The sequence below is a fragment of the Tursiops truncatus genome, chromosome 2, assembly GCF_011762595.2.
Source record: "Tursiops truncatus isolate mTurTru1 chromosome 2, mTurTru1.mat.Y, whole genome shotgun sequence".
Taxonomy (NCBI): Eukaryota; Metazoa; Chordata; class Mammalia; order Artiodactyla; family Delphinidae; genus Tursiops; species Tursiops truncatus.
Window position 1 is genome coordinate 32196798 of NC_047035.1, and position 17504 is coordinate 32214301.

General features: G+C 52.5%; 1 protein-coding gene across 3 annotated transcripts in view; it reads right to left on the reverse strand.

Annotated features, from left to right (window-relative positions):
- Window positions 1-6880: 6880 nt before the first annotated feature.
- Window positions 6881-17504, reverse strand: part of SMOC1 (SPARC related modular calcium binding 1) — a 151280-nt gene continuing 140656 nt past the window's right edge. For 2 of the 3 annotated variants that reach the window (XM_033850994.2, XM_033850996.2), the window contains exons 11-12: window positions 14036-14280; window positions 6881-8790 (exon numbers count right to left, since the gene is read on the reverse strand). In XM_033850994.2, the coding sequence (XP_033706885.1) occupies window positions 8774-8790; window positions 14036-14280 (262 nt within the window). In that variant the 3' untranslated portion in view covers window positions 6881-8773. The remainder of the gene's footprint in view (window positions 8791-14035; window positions 14281-17504) is intronic. The other variant, XM_033850995.2, reaches the window with a different exon arrangement.

A 17504-nucleotide genomic window follows, 5' to 3' on the forward strand; every position in this document is an offset into this window, starting at 1 on the left:
AAAGTGAATCAGTTATACACATACATATGTTCTCATATCTCTTCCCTCTTGCGTCTCCCTCCCTCCCACCCTCCCTATCCCATCCCTCTAGGTGGTCACAAAGCACCAAGCTGATCTCCCTGTGCTATGCGGCTGCTTCCCGCTAGCTATCTACCTTACGTTTGGTAGTGTATATATGTCCATGCCTCCCTCTCGCTTTGTCACAGCGTACCCTTCCCCCTCCCCATATCCTCAAGTCCATTCTCTAGTAGGTCTGTGTCTTTATTCCTGTCTTACCCCTAGGTTCTTCATGACATTTTTTTTTCTTAAATTCCATATATATGTGTTAGCATACGGTATTTGTCTTTCTCTTTCTGACTTACTTCACTCTGTATGACAGACTCTAGGTCTATCCACCTCATTACAAATAGCTCAATTTCATTTCTTTTTATGGCTGAGTAATATTCCATTGTATATATATGCCACATCTTCTTTATCCATTCATCCGATGATGGACACTTAGGTTGTTTCCATCTCCTGGCTATTGTAAATAGAGCTGCAGTGAACATTTTGGTACATGACTCTTTTTGAATTATGGTTTTCTCAGGGTATATGCCCAGTAGTGGGATTGCTGGGTCATATGGTCGTTCTATTTGTAGTTTTTTAAGGAACCTCCATACTGTTCTGCATAGTGGCTGTACCAATTCACATTCCCACCAGCAGTGCAAGAGTGTTCCCTTTTCTCCACACTTTCTCCAGCATTTGTTGTTTCTAGATTTTTTGATGATGGCCATTCTGACTGGTGTGAGATGATATCTCATTGTAGGTTTGATTTGCATTTCTCTAATGATTAATGATGTTGAGCATTCTTTCATGTGTTTGTTGGCAATCTGTATATCTTCTTTGGAGAAATGTCTATTTAGGTCTTCTGCCCATTTTTGGATTGGGTTGTTTGTTTTTTTGTTATTGAGCTGCATGAGCTGCTTATAAATTTTGGAGATTAATCCTTTGTCAGTTGCTTCATTTGCAAATATTTTCTCCCATTCTGAGGGCTGTCTTTTGGTCTTGTTTATGGTTTCCTTTGCTGTGCAGAAGCTTTGAAGTTTCATTAGGTCCCATTTGTTTATTTTTGTTTTTATTTCCATTTCTCTAGGAGGTGGGTCCAAAAGGATCTTGCTGTGATTTATGTCATAGAGTGTCCTGCCTATGTTTTCCTCTAAGAGTTTGATAGTGTCTGGCCTTACATTTAGGTCTCTAATCCATTTTGAGCTTATTTTTGTGTGTGGTGTTAGGGAGTGATCTAATCTCATACTCTTACATGTAGCTGTCCAGTGTCCCCAGCACCACTTACTGAAGAGGCTGTCCTTTCTCCACATCTTGGCTGTTTAATCAGCCTTGACCCTTCCCCACGGCTCTCTCAGCCGCTCCTGATTTCCCTCTTGTCTCTCTTCCCCCTCCCCCTGCACATCGCTTTACCTCTTGGTCTGTCTGCATTTTCTTTCCTCTCTAAAGCATACACATCTTCTCGTATTTTTTCTTCCTTTGCTGCCAATCACAGCCCCATAATGTGGATCCCCTCCAAGGAGGCTTTCTAACTCCTGTCCCACTCCCTAAAGGTGCATTTGTTTCATCTCCCCATTCTGCACCGGCCCCGCTTCACGCTCTGGACCCTCAGCGTGTCTTCCCATTTGGTGTGCTTCCTCATCCCCTGAAACGCACAAACCTCCTGCAGTGCAGGACCTGTTTAGCTGTGCACAGAAGAGCAAAGAGCCCAGACAGAAAGGATCTGTCTGTGAAAAGTGAAGGGAGTTACCTGAAGCCAAAGGTAGCCCAGTGGCTGAACCAGGATGAAAAGCTGACCTTCTGACTCTAAGTCCAGGACCCTGGGAAATTTACAACACCAGGTGCACTAAGGTCTACACAGACCCTGACATCTCACCTCAGCTGGGCTCCTGCTGCCTCCCAGGGGTCCTCCCCACCATCTCCCGCTGACTCCCCACTACCCTCCCCAAGGAGAATGCTGCAAAGCTTTCCCAAACCTCCTGCCTCAAGTCAGTAGACCTCCTCTGGTCACTGAGCTCTGCTGGGTCCTGGTCTCCACCAGGCCATTCCACATCCGGCCAAGGATTTTAAAGGGACCTAGGTTCAATGGGGTCAAATTAAATACTCTGGAGTCAGCTCTGCCCCGCATGGCTCGACCTGGGTCTCAAGGGTGACCCCTCAGAAAGCAGAGTTCGTGTCTTTAATGGGGAGGAGGGATGCTTAGAGAAGAGAGTTGCTAAACACTGGGCGGTGGAAAGGATGGGGGACTGAAAAACCTGGGGTTTCTGTTTGCAGCTACATAGCACATGTCTAAAAGTACTCCCCTTAAAAAGCTCCAACTCCTTCCTCTGGGTCAGTATCACAGGGGGTTAAAGAATAACAGAAATGGGCCACTCATGGGAATTTAGGAGATGTATTTATACAGCACAGAGGCCTGTGGGAGGAGTGGAGGTGAGTGGGTCACCTGGAGTCTTACCTGGTCCTGGGGTTGACGCCCCGAGGGCAAAGTTGTCTAGGACGGCAGGCCCATTAGGGCTCTGAGATGGTGGGAGCCGGAAGGTCCCTGGGCCTGGAGTTGGAGCTACTGGGAGATTCTCTCTGGGATCATCTTCCCTTGAATCTATCACTAAACCCACCATAATAGGACTTTGAGGGGAGAACATTTTCTACTTTCCCGGAATTGGTGATAAGGACCCAAAATGAAGAAAAAAGAGATGCAAAGTATCCCATATCATAAAGAACAACAGCTAGGGCCTGATACCCTCCCCAAAGAGGGCATGATACTTGAAATAGCTTTGTAACTAACCACCCTTCCCCATCCCATTCTATAAAAGAAGGTTGGGGGGAGAGAGCGGAAGGAGAGAGACAAGAAACTCTGGGTGGCTTCCTCCCCTCCTTGAAGCTGAAAAATCAGGGAGGCTCTGAGAGAATTGTCCGTGGGGATTTAAGCTGGCTGCTGGCCTGACATCTCCTTTCCCAACTGGGCATCTGTGACGCAGCAGATTTGCTGATCAGTGCCCTCTACCTAGTGAAGCAGGGAGGGGAGAAGAGGGAGAGATGCAGAGCCGAGAGGAGCCATTGAGGGTCGACCTGCACCCCATCAACTGGTACAGGAAGGATGTGTAAGTCTCCCACGGGTGAATGGACACCCCAGCAGGGAGCCAGGTGCGAGCCATAATTCAGGTACAAAACCCAAGGCAGGGTCCTCGGAGCAAAGTGGACACGGGGTATATTGCTGTAGGGAAGTGTGGAAAAGGTCAAGCCAGAGCTGGACTTCCCACATAAAGGCCCTGTGCAGTGGGGGGCCCTACCCACACCCGGCGTGGGCTCCATACGAGGACCAGTATTTGAGCATCTGCTACAGAGAGGGCAAGTAGCGCTAACCTGAGAAGCTGCTACAATGAATGGAGAGGACCACAACTGTTGTCTGTTAGGAGGCCGCCACGGTGTTCCTTTCCCTCTTCCCTACCCCATCATCTCAGGAGAGCTGCATCAGGATAAAGTGGAGGACGCATTGTCTCAGAGCCTGACCGAAGCCCCACTGCTCTCTCCTCCAAGCCAGTTAACGACTGTGCCAGGGCAAGGAGGGGAGGAGTATCTAAATCAAGCTGGAGACTGAAGCTTTGTCATTGGCTGGAACTGAGCTTGTAAATACCTGAAGTAACCAGGAAGTTATGGGAACTGCCCAAGTTGTCCTAAGGGATCCCCTACACGGAGGAAGGAGGATATGCAGAGGAGCACAGTGAAAGCGATGACTGCAGAGGGAAAGTTTCACATCTGTACCCCAGGGTACCGCTATTCCCCAACTGCTTTCACCCAGCGTTACTTGACGCCCCACCAAGTTCTCAAGCACTGGGGGCATGGCTAGTTACTCCAGGGCCTCAGTTACCTGAGACTTAGCTCCCAGGTGGGGTGGGGGGAGCTCACAGGAGGGAAGGTGCATTCACCCTCTGCTTTTCCAACGACGGGGAGAACGGTAATTACCGTAAATGGGATAGATCTGTCAGAAATAATAGACGTAAAATGCACCATGTAAACTGTGAAAAGCAAGTCTTTTTATTCTTGGACAACGTAAAAATTGCAGCTTTTTTCATCAATATGGAAAACACAAAGATAATCTACATTGTGATAGTCATCAGAGCTGTTCACCAAATATTTCTAATTCTCCTTCTGGCCACTCACCAACTGCCTTTGAGCTAGATGGGACCATGCGACTTGCTGTAGTCATTGAGATGTGAACAAAGTGACGTCACTTCCAGATGGAAACTTTAAGAACAAGGGTACAATTTAGCATGTTCTCCCTGCCCCCTCCCGCTTTTTTTTTTTTTTTTGCCTCCGAGAGCATGGAGAATGGAGCCGCCCTCAACCTGGGTCCCTGATGAAGAGCAGCGCCCCCTGCTGACGTATGATGGATATGTTCCAGGAGGGAGAAGAATAGCTTTGTGATTTAAGGGTGCGGGGGATGTATGTTACTGCATCTCATCCTGGTCTCTCCTGATTCTTATGGGTAATTCACCAATGTGCCCATCAACCAGTGAAGACACCACATCCAAGTATTCAGTGCCCCTCCACCACCAAGCGTGTGGATGAACAAGGTTGCCCTGGTTGGGTGTGTCACATACAGGATGGGGCACCATTAGCTGTAGTACAAAGCTTTGCTACGAAGACCCCAGGCAAGAGGACCTTCACAGAGCAGCTGAGGGAAGAAGGGAAGCAAAGCTGAGGGAAGAAGGGAAGCAATGCAGACAGTGGGAGGGATGAGGCTACACCGATGAGGTGTTGGCTGGGGTGACATAGAAGAGTGTAAGGGATGAGCCAGACCTGTGTCACACACCTAGCACAGGCATTCATTGGCAGGCATATAACCAAGGTCATGACGCTTCCCTGTATTGATTCAGGAAACTCACAGAAAGGAGAGTCGTGATCCAGGCCATAGGAATGAGGGCTTGAGTTGGTGGTACTGCATGAAAAAGGTCAAGTTTCACCTGTCACCGCTTGTACAAGTAAAAAAAAAAAAGTCAAATGCCACAGACCAGAAGATCAGGTTGCCGGGAAGCTCCTCAGCCTCCTTGGTGGGCACACCTGTGGGTCATTCAGGAACTTGGGAGTAAATGGCCGGATGAGCAGGCTGGCTCTCTCTCTGGGTTTTTTCTACAAGGGCTCTGGTGCTGCCAGCTTCCCATCCCACCCAGATCCCCTGGGGAACCAGGGGTGAGTACCAGCCTGGAAGCCCCTCCTCTGATGGCATCTGAGGGGCCCTGGCAAGATGCCTGGCCCCAGCAGCAGTCACCTCTCTCTCTTTTTTTTTTTTTTTTCTTTCTTTCTGGTCGTGCTGTGCGGCATTTGGGATCTTAGTTCCCTGACCAGGGGTCAAACCTGCGCCTCCTGCATTGGAACTGCAGAGTCTTAACCACTGGACCGCCAGGGAAGTCCCAAGTCATCTCTTGACAACGTCCCCAGTCTTCCCCTCCCCACAGAGGCCAAGCATGGCTCAGGAGACTTTTGGTGAAGGAAGAAACAGGATGGACCTACCGTTCACTTCTCCTTGACCGCTACTGGGAATGGCCCTCCTGTCTCTGGAGAAAGCAGAGGAAGGCTGAGTGGGGCTGCAGGCTGGCTCTGCCCCCTTCTCACATCAGCCTGGATCTCTCTACTGGAGGCTAGGTCAACCCCAAGTCTCCCAATGAGGTCCTGCATGGGCAAATACCTCCCTTATTTCTCTTCCCCAAATCCCTGAAGCCCATGAGAGACCTCTACAAATTAGTGGTTTTTAATAAGACTCTAAACTATGCAGAGAAAAAAGTGTACTCACAGCTGAATGCAGCCACCCGGGGTTAAGGAGGGAGAAAGCTGTTGTTCTAGCCCCTCCAGGAAGGCATCTGGGCAGTGGGCAGAGCTCCAGACCTGGAGAGGAAGATCTTAGGGTGACACCCAGCTCTGCCTTTCCCAGCTGGGTGGAACCCAGCAAGTCACCGAGCTCCCAAGTCTGTGTCCACACCTGTGAAATGGGATTGATGACGCCAGTAGCACTGGGCTGGAGTGAGTATTAAGTATTTCAGGGCCCGTGGACAGAGCAGCTCAGTGTCAGCACTAGAGAAGGGGGACCTATATGACCCCATTCAAAGGCTGACATCCTTTCCCGGGAAAAAGCTGAAGGAGGCTAGGGGAGAATTTCTCAGGGGCGTTATCATCTGTTCACCTGCAAAGGACAAGGGAACAGAGGTGACAAAAAGAGACTGGTGAGGAAGCCACATCCAGGGACAGCTGCGTGTGGGCAGGGGTGGGATACAAAGGGAAAAGACGCCCCATAACAACAGACACAATCTAGAGCCTCATCTCTGCTGCGATGTCCACGCTGAAGGCCTCCAGCAATGCCAAGCAGGCCAGCAGCCTCGACCTGAATATGTGACCTGAACATGTGTCCCACAAAAGTGGGGCACGGACGGTGTGACCCTCATAGGGGCCTGCTCCCTGTCTACGGCTGCTTTCCAGCCTGGGGTCTTGTGATAAGGATGATGGCCACAACGCCCACTCCCCCCAGCCTGAAGCCACAGAATGGGCTACCCCCAGCCCTGCCCCAAAAGCACCACCACCAACATCCCCTACCTTCCTTGTGAGGGCAAGAGGGAGAATTACAAAGAGGGCACCAACACTGCAGGTGAGGGCCCAGGGCATCGACGTCCTAACCGCAAAGTGTGGCGCCACCTATCGGCCACTTTGGGGTTCCTTTCCCATCTAGCACCTCAGACTTCCCAAGGTCAGAGTGGAGGGCACCCGGGCCACAGAAAACAACTAGCCTTTTAAGGAAATGAAACCTTTCCATCAGAGGAAGCCACCCAAAGAAAGAGGCAACAGCCACCAAGATTGACTCATTTTTATTTTTTATAAAACAAGCTACAAATAGTCTCCCTCCCTCCTCACAAAGGAAAACCACAGAACACAGCCTCCACATATGTGTGAGAGAGAAGATGCCCAGGGGAGAGTCTGATTTTCTACAAGGAGGTGCTTCCTCCTGGCCAGAGTAGGGGACTGGGGTCTCCTGGAAAGTCCATCCGGTTCCAGCACGCTGAGCTTTCTGGTCCAAACTAATGGGCTAGGGCTCCCCTTCCACCTTACCGTGCTGGGATGGGGCCTCCAGTCACCCTAACACAACCTCTGGGACTTTCACCCAGACAGCAAGAACCTTCTTCAGTCAGAGGATGGGATACCGGGATGGGGTACGAGATGCATGAGATGTGGCCAGATTTCCAAAAGCAAGCCATAGGGGCACCAGTCCTGGGCTACTACCCAGCCTCCCTCACTGCTGCCACGCCTGCTCATGGAAGGGGGGCTAAGTGCCACGTGTTGCTCTTTGATGACTGTCAGATAGGCATGGTCACCCGGGCAGAAGAAGCTGGCATCTGACCCGAAGGCTGCCCAGCACATTGGATTCCACGCTGGAATCACAGTAAAACGTCTGTGGAAAGCTAGGCCTGGATTTCCCCATAGCTGGGTTATTATCTCTGCACTTCTAGGCGAGGGCAGAAGTGGGAGGCCCGAGATGAGCTCTGCTCTGGAATTGGCCTCAAGCCTGGAAGCCTTTAAGAGCATTTAAGGGAAAAGGAAGAACCTCAGTACTGAGTTTTGGGAAAAAAAGGCTGAGTTTCCAACAAGGTGACCAACACAACTCTTCCCTCAGGCTTATGATGACCAGAGGATGGCAAGGGGAGATAGAGGAGAGTGGAAGTAAAAGCCTAGTCTGACCTTGGCCCTGGGAGCTGTCTCAGGAAGCCTCATTCGTGGGTTTGCAGGAGGTGAGAAGCCTCCTGTGGGTGCTGCACTCACCAGGGCAGGCCTTCTGTCCTCTTCCCTCCGCTGCTCAGATACTAAACAGCTACTAAATAAAAGGCCCCTCTGTGTGTCTTTTCCTTCTTTGGCTCCCTTCTCATGCGTTACGTGGAGGAGATGCTAAACATGGGTGGAAGTGTTTCAACTGACCCTCACGCAAATCCTTGGAGGACAATTTGCTCAGTGGGCCACCAGGACACTGTGCACCCACGGGGTCAGGGCCACCTGGGGATCCGGATGGCAGGAACACATGGGCACGGGAGCCCTCCCTTCAGGGGCCCCTCACATTGTCCCACACCCAGCCTCCCTTGAGAGGGTCAACTGCCAAGTGACTTGCCAGCTCTGACAGACACAGCAGGAGGCGGTGCCCTCCTCCCACTAGGAAAGAACTAATGGAGTCTGCGCTCTAACCACAGGGGTCGTTCTCCAAACAGAATCCAAGCGGGCTGGGGATGGAGTTCTGGGTTCCAGAAAGCTGGCCCGTGGGTCCAGAGCCCTCACAGCCCAGAGCAGGAACAGGGAGGGGAATAAACAGACAGCAGTGCCAATGGCTGTACAAAAGAACTATACAATTTACATATATATTTATATACAGTATATAAATCTCTTTCTTCTCAGTCCCAACAAGACCCTCACCCCCTCAGAACCCTAAACGTTGTCAGTAGCAGATCCAAAACCTTAACAATAGAAGAGAACAAACAGTCTTTCTTCCCTTTCCTTTTCCCACCGTGGTATTAGATATTGGTGTTTAAAAATGAAACCAAAAAGAAAACACACAAGTAAGAGTTATTAAAAGTGCAAACACGGTGGGCACCACTCATGTTACATGGGATGTGGCTGGGCTGTGGGCAGCATCCAAGGTCAGGTGTCTGGTGATCCATCCTGCCTCCCTGGTCTCTCCACCTGCCCTTTGGTTTTCTGCTCCTTAGACGAGGCGTCCTACTGAGAAGGGAGGTATAAGTGAGACGTTAGGGTTGGGTTTACGAGCAATCCAGCTACACATGTCCATTTCCTCACCGGAGCAGGCTTTTCTACCTGCTGTTAAATACGGGGCTGCGTGGGACACAGGTAACCTGGACTTGCAGACAAGCCCATGTTTCACCAGCCCATCTTTGCCACCACGAGGCATCACAGTGGCAACAAAATGAGGCTGCCATTCCAGAGAACTAGGTTTTGCCCAGTAAACACAGTTGGGGGGCGTGCACTCTGTACAAACCATCCTACTCCCGGATGCCAGCCTTTCAACCTGGGGCTGGGGCGGAAGTGGTAGGTGCTCGTTTATAGGTGGGAATGGTAGGATCCTTGTAGCACTAACTAATCTTTCTCTTGTGTCCTCAGCAAACAAATCGAACATGGGAGTCCAAGTAACTTGGCCAATCCCAACACTCCGCTGCACTACCGAAGCTGCATCAGGGGGCCCATAGAAAGGACCCCAGAAAGAAGGCAACTTACTGAATGGGTTTTTGCCTGATCATTTTCCCTGGGGGAAGATGCCAAAACAGGAACTTAGGATGCTTGAGTGGCCTTGACCCAGAGAACTGGTAGGGCTTCTTCTATACCTGGGCCCCTGGCCCCTCTAGCGCCCAGAATGAAGAGGGCACTTGGGGAAGAGCCAGAGATTGTGTGGCCAGGCTTCCTGTTCTACCCGGGTATACCCCTTGTTAGCCAACACCTTTAAACACAGTCCTTCTTCCCTAAGGCCAGGGCCCCCTCACTAGCTGAGAGGGGCTTTAGTGCTGATGGACATTTGCATAACCTTCTTGGGTCCTGGCTCTCCCAGTCGCAGAAGGTCAGGTGGAAGGAATCTTAGCCATCATCTGGTCCAGCCCCTTCACTTAACAAATCCAGAAACTGATGCTCAGAGCAGCTGAGGAGCTTAACGGAGGTCCAAGGCTTGTTCTGCGAACACCCACCGCCCCATAGGGTGCCGATCGGTTTGGGAGGCTCTGCAGGGCCCAGATCTCCTAAGGGAGGAGCGGGGAGCTGCACGGCAGGCACACCAAGAGCTGGGCCAGCTCCACGTGGGCCCTGGAGGCTGTGTGATTTTGTGCACGGCCCTTAACCCCTCTGGGGCAGACTGTGGAGCAGGAATTAGGACCACAGCTGCGCTGCTTCTGCTGTGCCTCTCACAGGGAGAATCAACTGAAGCCACGGAGAAAGGGCTTGGAGGAGTGTAACGTGCTGCGGGGATACACGCCCACCCTCAGCGCTTGGAGGAGTGTAACGTGCTGTGGGGATACACGCCCACCCTCAGCTCAACCGCCCCCAACTGACACTAACATTCCTTAAGCCCTGAGAAAAAAGACAGAACACAGGGTGGGGTGGGGTGAGGGGTAGATACTGGTATATCCAATGTCACGGATGAGAAAACAAACTTGGAAAGATAGCGGGACAAGCCGAAGGCAGGCGGGTGGGAGGTGAGCCAGGTTGCCAGGCCCTGAATCCCACCTTTCATCTGCTCCAGCCAGCAGCTGCTTCTCTCAGGGGTGACAGGATCTACACGTACAGAGGACCTCAGATAGTCCCACCCACCAGGCTGAGACTCAGGAGAGAAAACATACAGCCAGCGGTAACCAGCTCTCACCCTGAAGGCTTACCGCACGAATCCCTTCACCCAAATATTGCTTCCTCCTCAGAGCAACTGTATGTGGTTCTAATAAATCAATCAAATTATCCCCATCTTATGAGGATGAAACTGAGGCTTGGAGATGGCATAGCTTTTACGTGGTGAAGCAAACTCAGACCTGTCTGCTTCCAGAATCATGCTCTTAACTACCAAGGAAGGCAGGGGAGAGAAAAGGTCCGAGCCCGGAGCAGCTCCATCCTTGGGCAATTCATCGGGAGAGCTGGCAACTTTTTTCAATGGAAGAACTCGGCTCCAGCCTGCCTGCTTCACAGGGTGGTGACAGTAATCCTGATGATGGTGCTTTATATGCTGGGAAGGGCCAGTTAAGAAAGACCAGCCCTGAGAACACTGTGCAGAGAATTTAGCTCCCCAGTGAGCAATCCGGTTGGTAAAAATGCCTGTGTTCATGGGGCATTTCCCGAAAATTCAGTCCCTCACACCCAAAGCTACATTCACCCCCAAACTCTGTGTCTTCCCCACACCCGACTTCTGCCCCCAACTTGGTGTGCAAGCCCCTTTCAGCCCACCAGAGGGCGCTGCACAACACCAGATGACCAACATCTGCTCCATTCCCTACATACCATCTACCCAAGTGGCTTTTCTGCTGCTCCGCACAGGAGAGGGACCCTGCGAAGCTGCCGGCAGCCTGGGGGTGCGTTACTCTACTACTCCTAATTTCTTTTGTGCATTCACCACTAACCACGTACTGAGCTAAGTCCTTCACAGGCACCAGCTTGTTAAACCACACCAAATCTGTGAGGCAGATGCTATCGTCTCCATTTTGCAGATGAGGAAATTGAGGCTCAGAGAGTTTGGGTAGCTTGCTAAAGATTACAGAGCTAGTAAGTGTCAGGCCTGGATGCTTCCTCTGGGTTCTGTGCACCTGGTGCCCCACAAAGCTTCAGAGGACAGCCGGGAGGCCTCCTTGAGCTCGGTGGACCCGAGGTCACCACACTCAGCCTCCCCTTGGCCGCTGTGTGCTGCACAGACCTGAACTACCAGCACAGGAAGGGGGCTGAGGGCAGAGGGGCTACAGAGCTCTGTGATTCCAACCCCACTGAGCCCAGAAGTGCTCCTGGGTGGGCCTGGGGTCTATACTAACACTGGGTAGTCTCTTTCCAATACTGGCCCTCAGGCTGTGCTCTGAGAAATGGGCACAGATTCCAAATGCCAAAGCGTAATGTCACCATACAGGACAATCCCTCTCCTATCCCTTCATCATTTGACAAGGATCTACTGCACTGTTACTGGGCGCCGTGTACTCTGCCTGAGGTTAGAAATTGAGAAGGCACACCCACAGCTACAGGGGAGCTGCAGGGGAGAATCAGGAACTGAACTGCAAATGCAGTGTGATAAGGCTTCTGACAGCGGCAATAATCTTACGGAGGAGAATAGTAATATTGAACTTCCACAGAGTTCCTTCAATGTCTCAGGCACTATGACAACTGCTTTGACTCACTGTCCCAGTGAATCAGCACAACAGCCCTATGAGGTGGATATTATGATTATTTCCATCTTCCCGATGAAAACACTGAAACCCGGGATGGCTGAGTAGTTTGTACTTGGGTGAAAGAACGAGTCTGTGGCCAAGGCAGGGTCCTGGGGACTCAGAGTCGTGGGAACACAGAGAGGCATCCTCATCAGACAGGGGTCACTCACCCAGGGCCACACGCCCCAGAACAAAGGCCAGAACCCAGTGATGGAGCGGGCAGGTCCCGAGACTGGGTACCTCATGGTAACTCAGCCACTTCCCCAGCTACCTTTTGGGTTTACACTGTCAAACAAGGGTTAGAACGAGGAAAAGCCCTCATGTTTCCTCCAAGGCAATCTCAGCATTTCCCAAGCTTCCATTTCAAATAAGTCAGCACCACCCGCATTGGTATCTTCAGCCCAGACCTTTCACTGGCACTACAGACCCTCTAATTCTTTGGGTGCATCCAACTTGACACATCCAAGCCATCCTCGTCACCCTCCCTGTCCCCCTGCACCCGCTCGGCTCTTCCTCCCACGTTGCCCATCTCAGTGAATGGACCCACTGTCCAGTTGCCCAAACCAACCTTCATCCCTCTATGCACTCAGTCACCAGGGCCTGCAGGTCTACCTAGTCACCTCTACCCACTACTCTGCATCCCCTACGGGGTTTTTCATAACTCAGGCCTCCATCACCTCCTGTCTGGACAGCCACAGCCTCCTACCGGGGGCTCTGCCTTGCTTATCCCCAATCCATTTCCCACACTGCACCAGAATAATTTTTAAGCAAAACTGACGCTCTTGTGTCTCTGACTGAATCCCTTCAACAGCTTCCCCACCGCCCTTGTAGAGCTGAAACTCTCTCACCTTGCCTCCTACCCCTTCCCCTCCCCTTCCATCTTCAAACACGCATCTCAGTCACACTGACCTCCTTCAGCTCCTCTAGAGCTCTCCTCCCTCACCTCTGCAGCTTCACTCTTCATTTGCCTCAGCTCAGAACACCCTTCCCTCCCCTGATCTTTCTGCTTGGCCCCCTCTTACTCATTGCTCAGGGATTGCTGTAGAGCAGGGGCAGAAAACTTATCCGTAAAGGACAAGCTGGTAAGTATTTTAGCTTTGGTGGTCATGTACAATATACAATAGTCTCGGTTGTATATGCTTCATTTTTGAAAATTACATCCCTTTAAAAATAGAAAAACCACTCAGCTCACAGGCTGTACAGAAACAGGCCGTGGACTAGATTGGGCCCATGGGCCACAGTTGGCTGACCCCTGGTCTAGACATCACCTCCTTCCCAAAGTTTTCCAAGCCCGTCTGCCCCTGAGCGGATGGGGGTGCCCTACGTAGGTTCCTACAATACTCTGCACTTGCTCCACTGTGACAGAGATCATTAGGTGTCCACCAGAATTCACACTCTCCTCCTCTTCTTGGGTTCCCAGCCTTCCTTACTGTGGGGTGTGGTCTAGTGACCGAGTTCAAGCCAGTGAAATAGGAGAGGTGATGTGTGTCACTTCCAGGACTGGCCCGTCAACCCCCCACCACAGGCACTGCTCCAGGCTTTACGCCATCTGGCTGGCTGGGAAGGGAGAAGAGCCCCAGGGTGACCCTGGATGCCACGTAATAAAGACGGCAGAGTCATTCTCAGCCTGAATCTCAGTGACTGCACACGAAGCAATCCCCACTCCTATTCCTTCCCCTGCATACACCATACACACACACACCCCCCTAGGACCTGGAATCGTGGTGAACTACTATACGGGCAAGATGAACTAATACTCACTGTGCTGAGCTGAGCCATTACACGTGTGGTTCTACTTGTCACCGCAGCCTGGCCTATCCTAATACACCCTCATAGCACTTACCACAAGGTATGTAAGTACTTTAGTATGTCTCCTCCATAGACTGTGGAAGGATAGGGACCTTATCCATCCATTCCTCCACTATATCAGGCATCTAGCGTGAAGCATAACACACTCCCAGTAAGTAGCTGAATAAACATGCACCTGGGACCTCATCTACTGGGGGAGCCCTCGGCCCCCGGGCCCGGGCGGGGCAAGTCCTAGTGGGCCAGGAGCATAGGCGAGCACTCACCTTCTTTGCTGACACCCAGGCAGCCCTTCAGCTCGGCAAGTGAGATGACCTTGTCCTTGTTCAGGTCACAGTAGTCAGTGAAACGCCGGGCACATTTCTTGGGCTTGGCTTTCTTCTTCACGTAGCGCTTGAAGGGCTTCATTTCCCTCTTGTTAATGTCGTCGCTGCTGTTGCTGTCCAGCTGGCTGAAGTACCAGTGCACCACTCGCTCCTCCAGGGTGTGGCTGGGGTCTGGCTCTGAGAACCTGGGCCACGGGCAGACACCCCCATCCCCAAGCACACCGCTCAGGATCCTGCAGGAGCCACCAGCCCAGCCTCAGTTCCCTCCCACGTGCTCAGACGCCAGGGCTGCCGGCAGCCGGGCAGAAACGGCTTATCTGAGCCCAAGCCCTCCCAGCCCCCATGAGCCTGCAGCCGAATCAAGCCATCCTTTCCAACTTTGAGCCGCAAGACTGGACACTTCGTTCTTCGAGGTCCCCAGGTAGGTGAGCCCGCCACCCCCTCCGCCACAGCCAGCAACGTTCTCATACAAGACGGATGCTCAAGACATATCGGCTGGATATAATTCACCTGAGAAACCACAGGGATCCAAACTGTCCTTCTCCCAGCCTGGTGTTGCTGCCACACAAGCTGCCCGTTACACGTGAACTTGGCATCCAAAGGAACGTCACTATGGGAAAGGGTGCTCAGAGCCTGCACCACCCACCCAGTGCCAGTCCAGGTCCTGGGAGGGCTTCCAAAGCAGGAGGCAGAGCCCCTGGCTTCAAACTGCTGTCTTCGCGAAACAGAGCCAAGAAAGTGAAACCGAGCAGCAACGGGTCAGTGTGAAGTTCCTGTGGGCCGTCCCTATCAGGTATCAAGTGCGGTAAGGATTGAGGAAAGAAGGCAATTGAGATGGACGCAAACAGAGGTTCTACAGCTGGCAAGTCCAGACCTACTAAGCGTGAGTCTGTCCACATAGAGGTTTTAAGACAGGAGGCCCAGGGTGGACCCAGGAAGCCACATGTTAACTACAACCCCCAGGGGATTCTGCTAAGAAGCACTGGGCTACAGTAACCAAGAAAGCTTCCCGGCGTCGAGATGCACAGCGGTGACCGCATCTAGCACAGCCTACGTATGCGTGGCGACCGTAACGTGACAGCAGCAATGCCTACACGTGTAACGTACACAAGGCCCACCCATCAATCTCATTTACTCATGCCTCATCTCACCCCAAAAGGATTCAGGGTGCTAGCTGAAACTTTTGAAGCCAGTGATGCGTCTCTTCTAGAGGGGGTGACTGGGGTCTCTGGCCAGGAGAACAGAGTCACACGAGTCCCATGGTTCCTGCTGCCGGGGCTTGGCACGGACTGGATGTGGTCAAGGCCCTTTTGTTTAAAGCCCTGGGTAACTTTCCCTTGGTTGGGGGACTAAGGCTGAGGTTGGGAGGTCCACACGTTCAAATACTTAGTCTGCAGGGCACTGGGACAGACTACGTGACGACCATGGGTGAGAAGCATGGGCAGAGGGGCTCGCTGTCACACAGGGGTCCTACACCAGGGATTCAGTGCCTGCCAGCACACTCTGAAGCTGTACCTGGCAAGAAAAATATTCAAGGCACTTCCCAGTGCCTTGGGGTTCTTCTCTAGGGTTTGCCGAGCTTTCCGGGAGGGAGGGGACCATCCCTGACACCTTTGCTGTGAATGAGCCAGCAAACTCCCTCCGCTACCCCAACCCCCAAGTGGCCTCACCATTTAGGGAAAAAGATGTTTCATTACCAAAAAAAAGCCAAGCAGCCCTGTTGAATGCCCACTCCTAATTAAGTGGATTGCAGTCTTGGGCAGGTCCCCCTGGGCACCCTGGACCAATTCCAAGAGAGCACAATTAGTGGATCTGCCAGCAGGACCTCATCTTGACAGGTCTGGCGCAGGGAGCACCTGGGGAAGGTGTGAGGGACCGTCTGCTTCTGGCCCTTGGGGAATCTGCTAGGTCTGTCATAGAAACCAGGCTTGGAAGGGCTTTCAAACAGGCATGGCTCAGACTGTTTTCTCTGCCAGTACATGGTTCTTTGGTGGTTTTAAGCTTCCTCTACTTGCACTGCAACATTCACTCTCGAGCCTGCAGGGTATACCAGGCGGGCCCCAGAAAATTCTCTATCAGGATGCTCGTGGAGCAGCAGGGAGGGTGGCCAGCTCCCTCGCAGGGCACCCTGCCTGCCCTCGCCTTCTCCTACACGCGAGGGAGGACCCAGCTGCGGGAGGAGAGCCGGGAGGGACCCAGGGGAGACACTCCAGCTATTCCCACCCAGGCTTTCTAAGGCGGCCAGGGGAGGGCCTTCCCCCTCGGCCCCTCCCGTGAGGGGGCCACGAGAACGCCCCCGCGAAGGCAGCTCCTCCTTTAACCTTTAGGCTCAGCATAGCGTAATGTCTACCTAGAGGCTGGAATAATAAAACCTCACTTGCTGAGACGGGAAGGGATGAGGTCATCCCGCCTAGACGCCCAGCCAGGAGAGGCCTGCTGCCTCCAACACGTGTTCCTGGGCTCCCGCCTGCCCGCCCAGTTCTCAGCGACTCTGCTGCTGGAGCTCCCCGCACCTTCCCTTGGGCTAGGCTGCAGCAAGAAGCAGCTCTTCTCCCGCGCTACAGCCTCTAAGTGTTTCCTCTTATGCCAGAGAGTGACTGTCATTTGGGGGCTGCTCCGTTTTTCCTCCCTTCCCCGCCTCCTTGTCTGGAGAACTGTGTTCCTGCCGTCCTCACTCCCAGCAGGAGCTCCCCAGCCCAGAGCGCCCATGCTTTCTGCCTGCTACCCCCCCGTATGTCCCCCATACCCCGCAGCCGAGGACACGTCCCAGCAGACGTCCCCCGAGGGCCCTGCAAGCAGTGCCTCTGCCTCCCTATAGCACTTCCCCAACCGGCAGCCTGCCCTGTGGGCCTGCCTCTCCCCGCCCCCGTCCCCAGCTGGCGTGAGGCACTCTGCTTCTGAAATCCTTTGACTTCCAGAATCCCATGCTACCCCCTCCCCAAACATCAGAGCCAGGCTCCACATGTGTAGCTAGGCAGCGCTAGGGTCCTACTCTGGAAGCCAAGGCTTTGTCTAGGCCAAGCGCCAAGTACATTTAAGGCAAGAATTTCTTAGCGAGGGTGCGGGGCAGTGGGGTGGGATCATGGACCCTCAGCAAACGTAAACAAAGCCATAGCCCCTCTCTCTAAAATGCACATGCACCCAGAACTCTGCAGATTTTAGGGGCTTAATGGACTCCCTAAACCTCATCCAAGGTCACGGACTCAAGTTAAGAACCCTCATCTAGAGGGAAGGAGACTCCAGCCATGACCCCCGAAGAATAAGTCTGAACCTTCTGGAAGAAGATCGGGTGAGACAAAAGACAGTAACTGGGAGGGGCTTGGGGGTAGTTTTAATGCTTCCAACAAAGCATACGAGAAAAAAGAAAACTACTGAAGGCATCTGGCTCAAAACGCTGAAAATGAGGTTT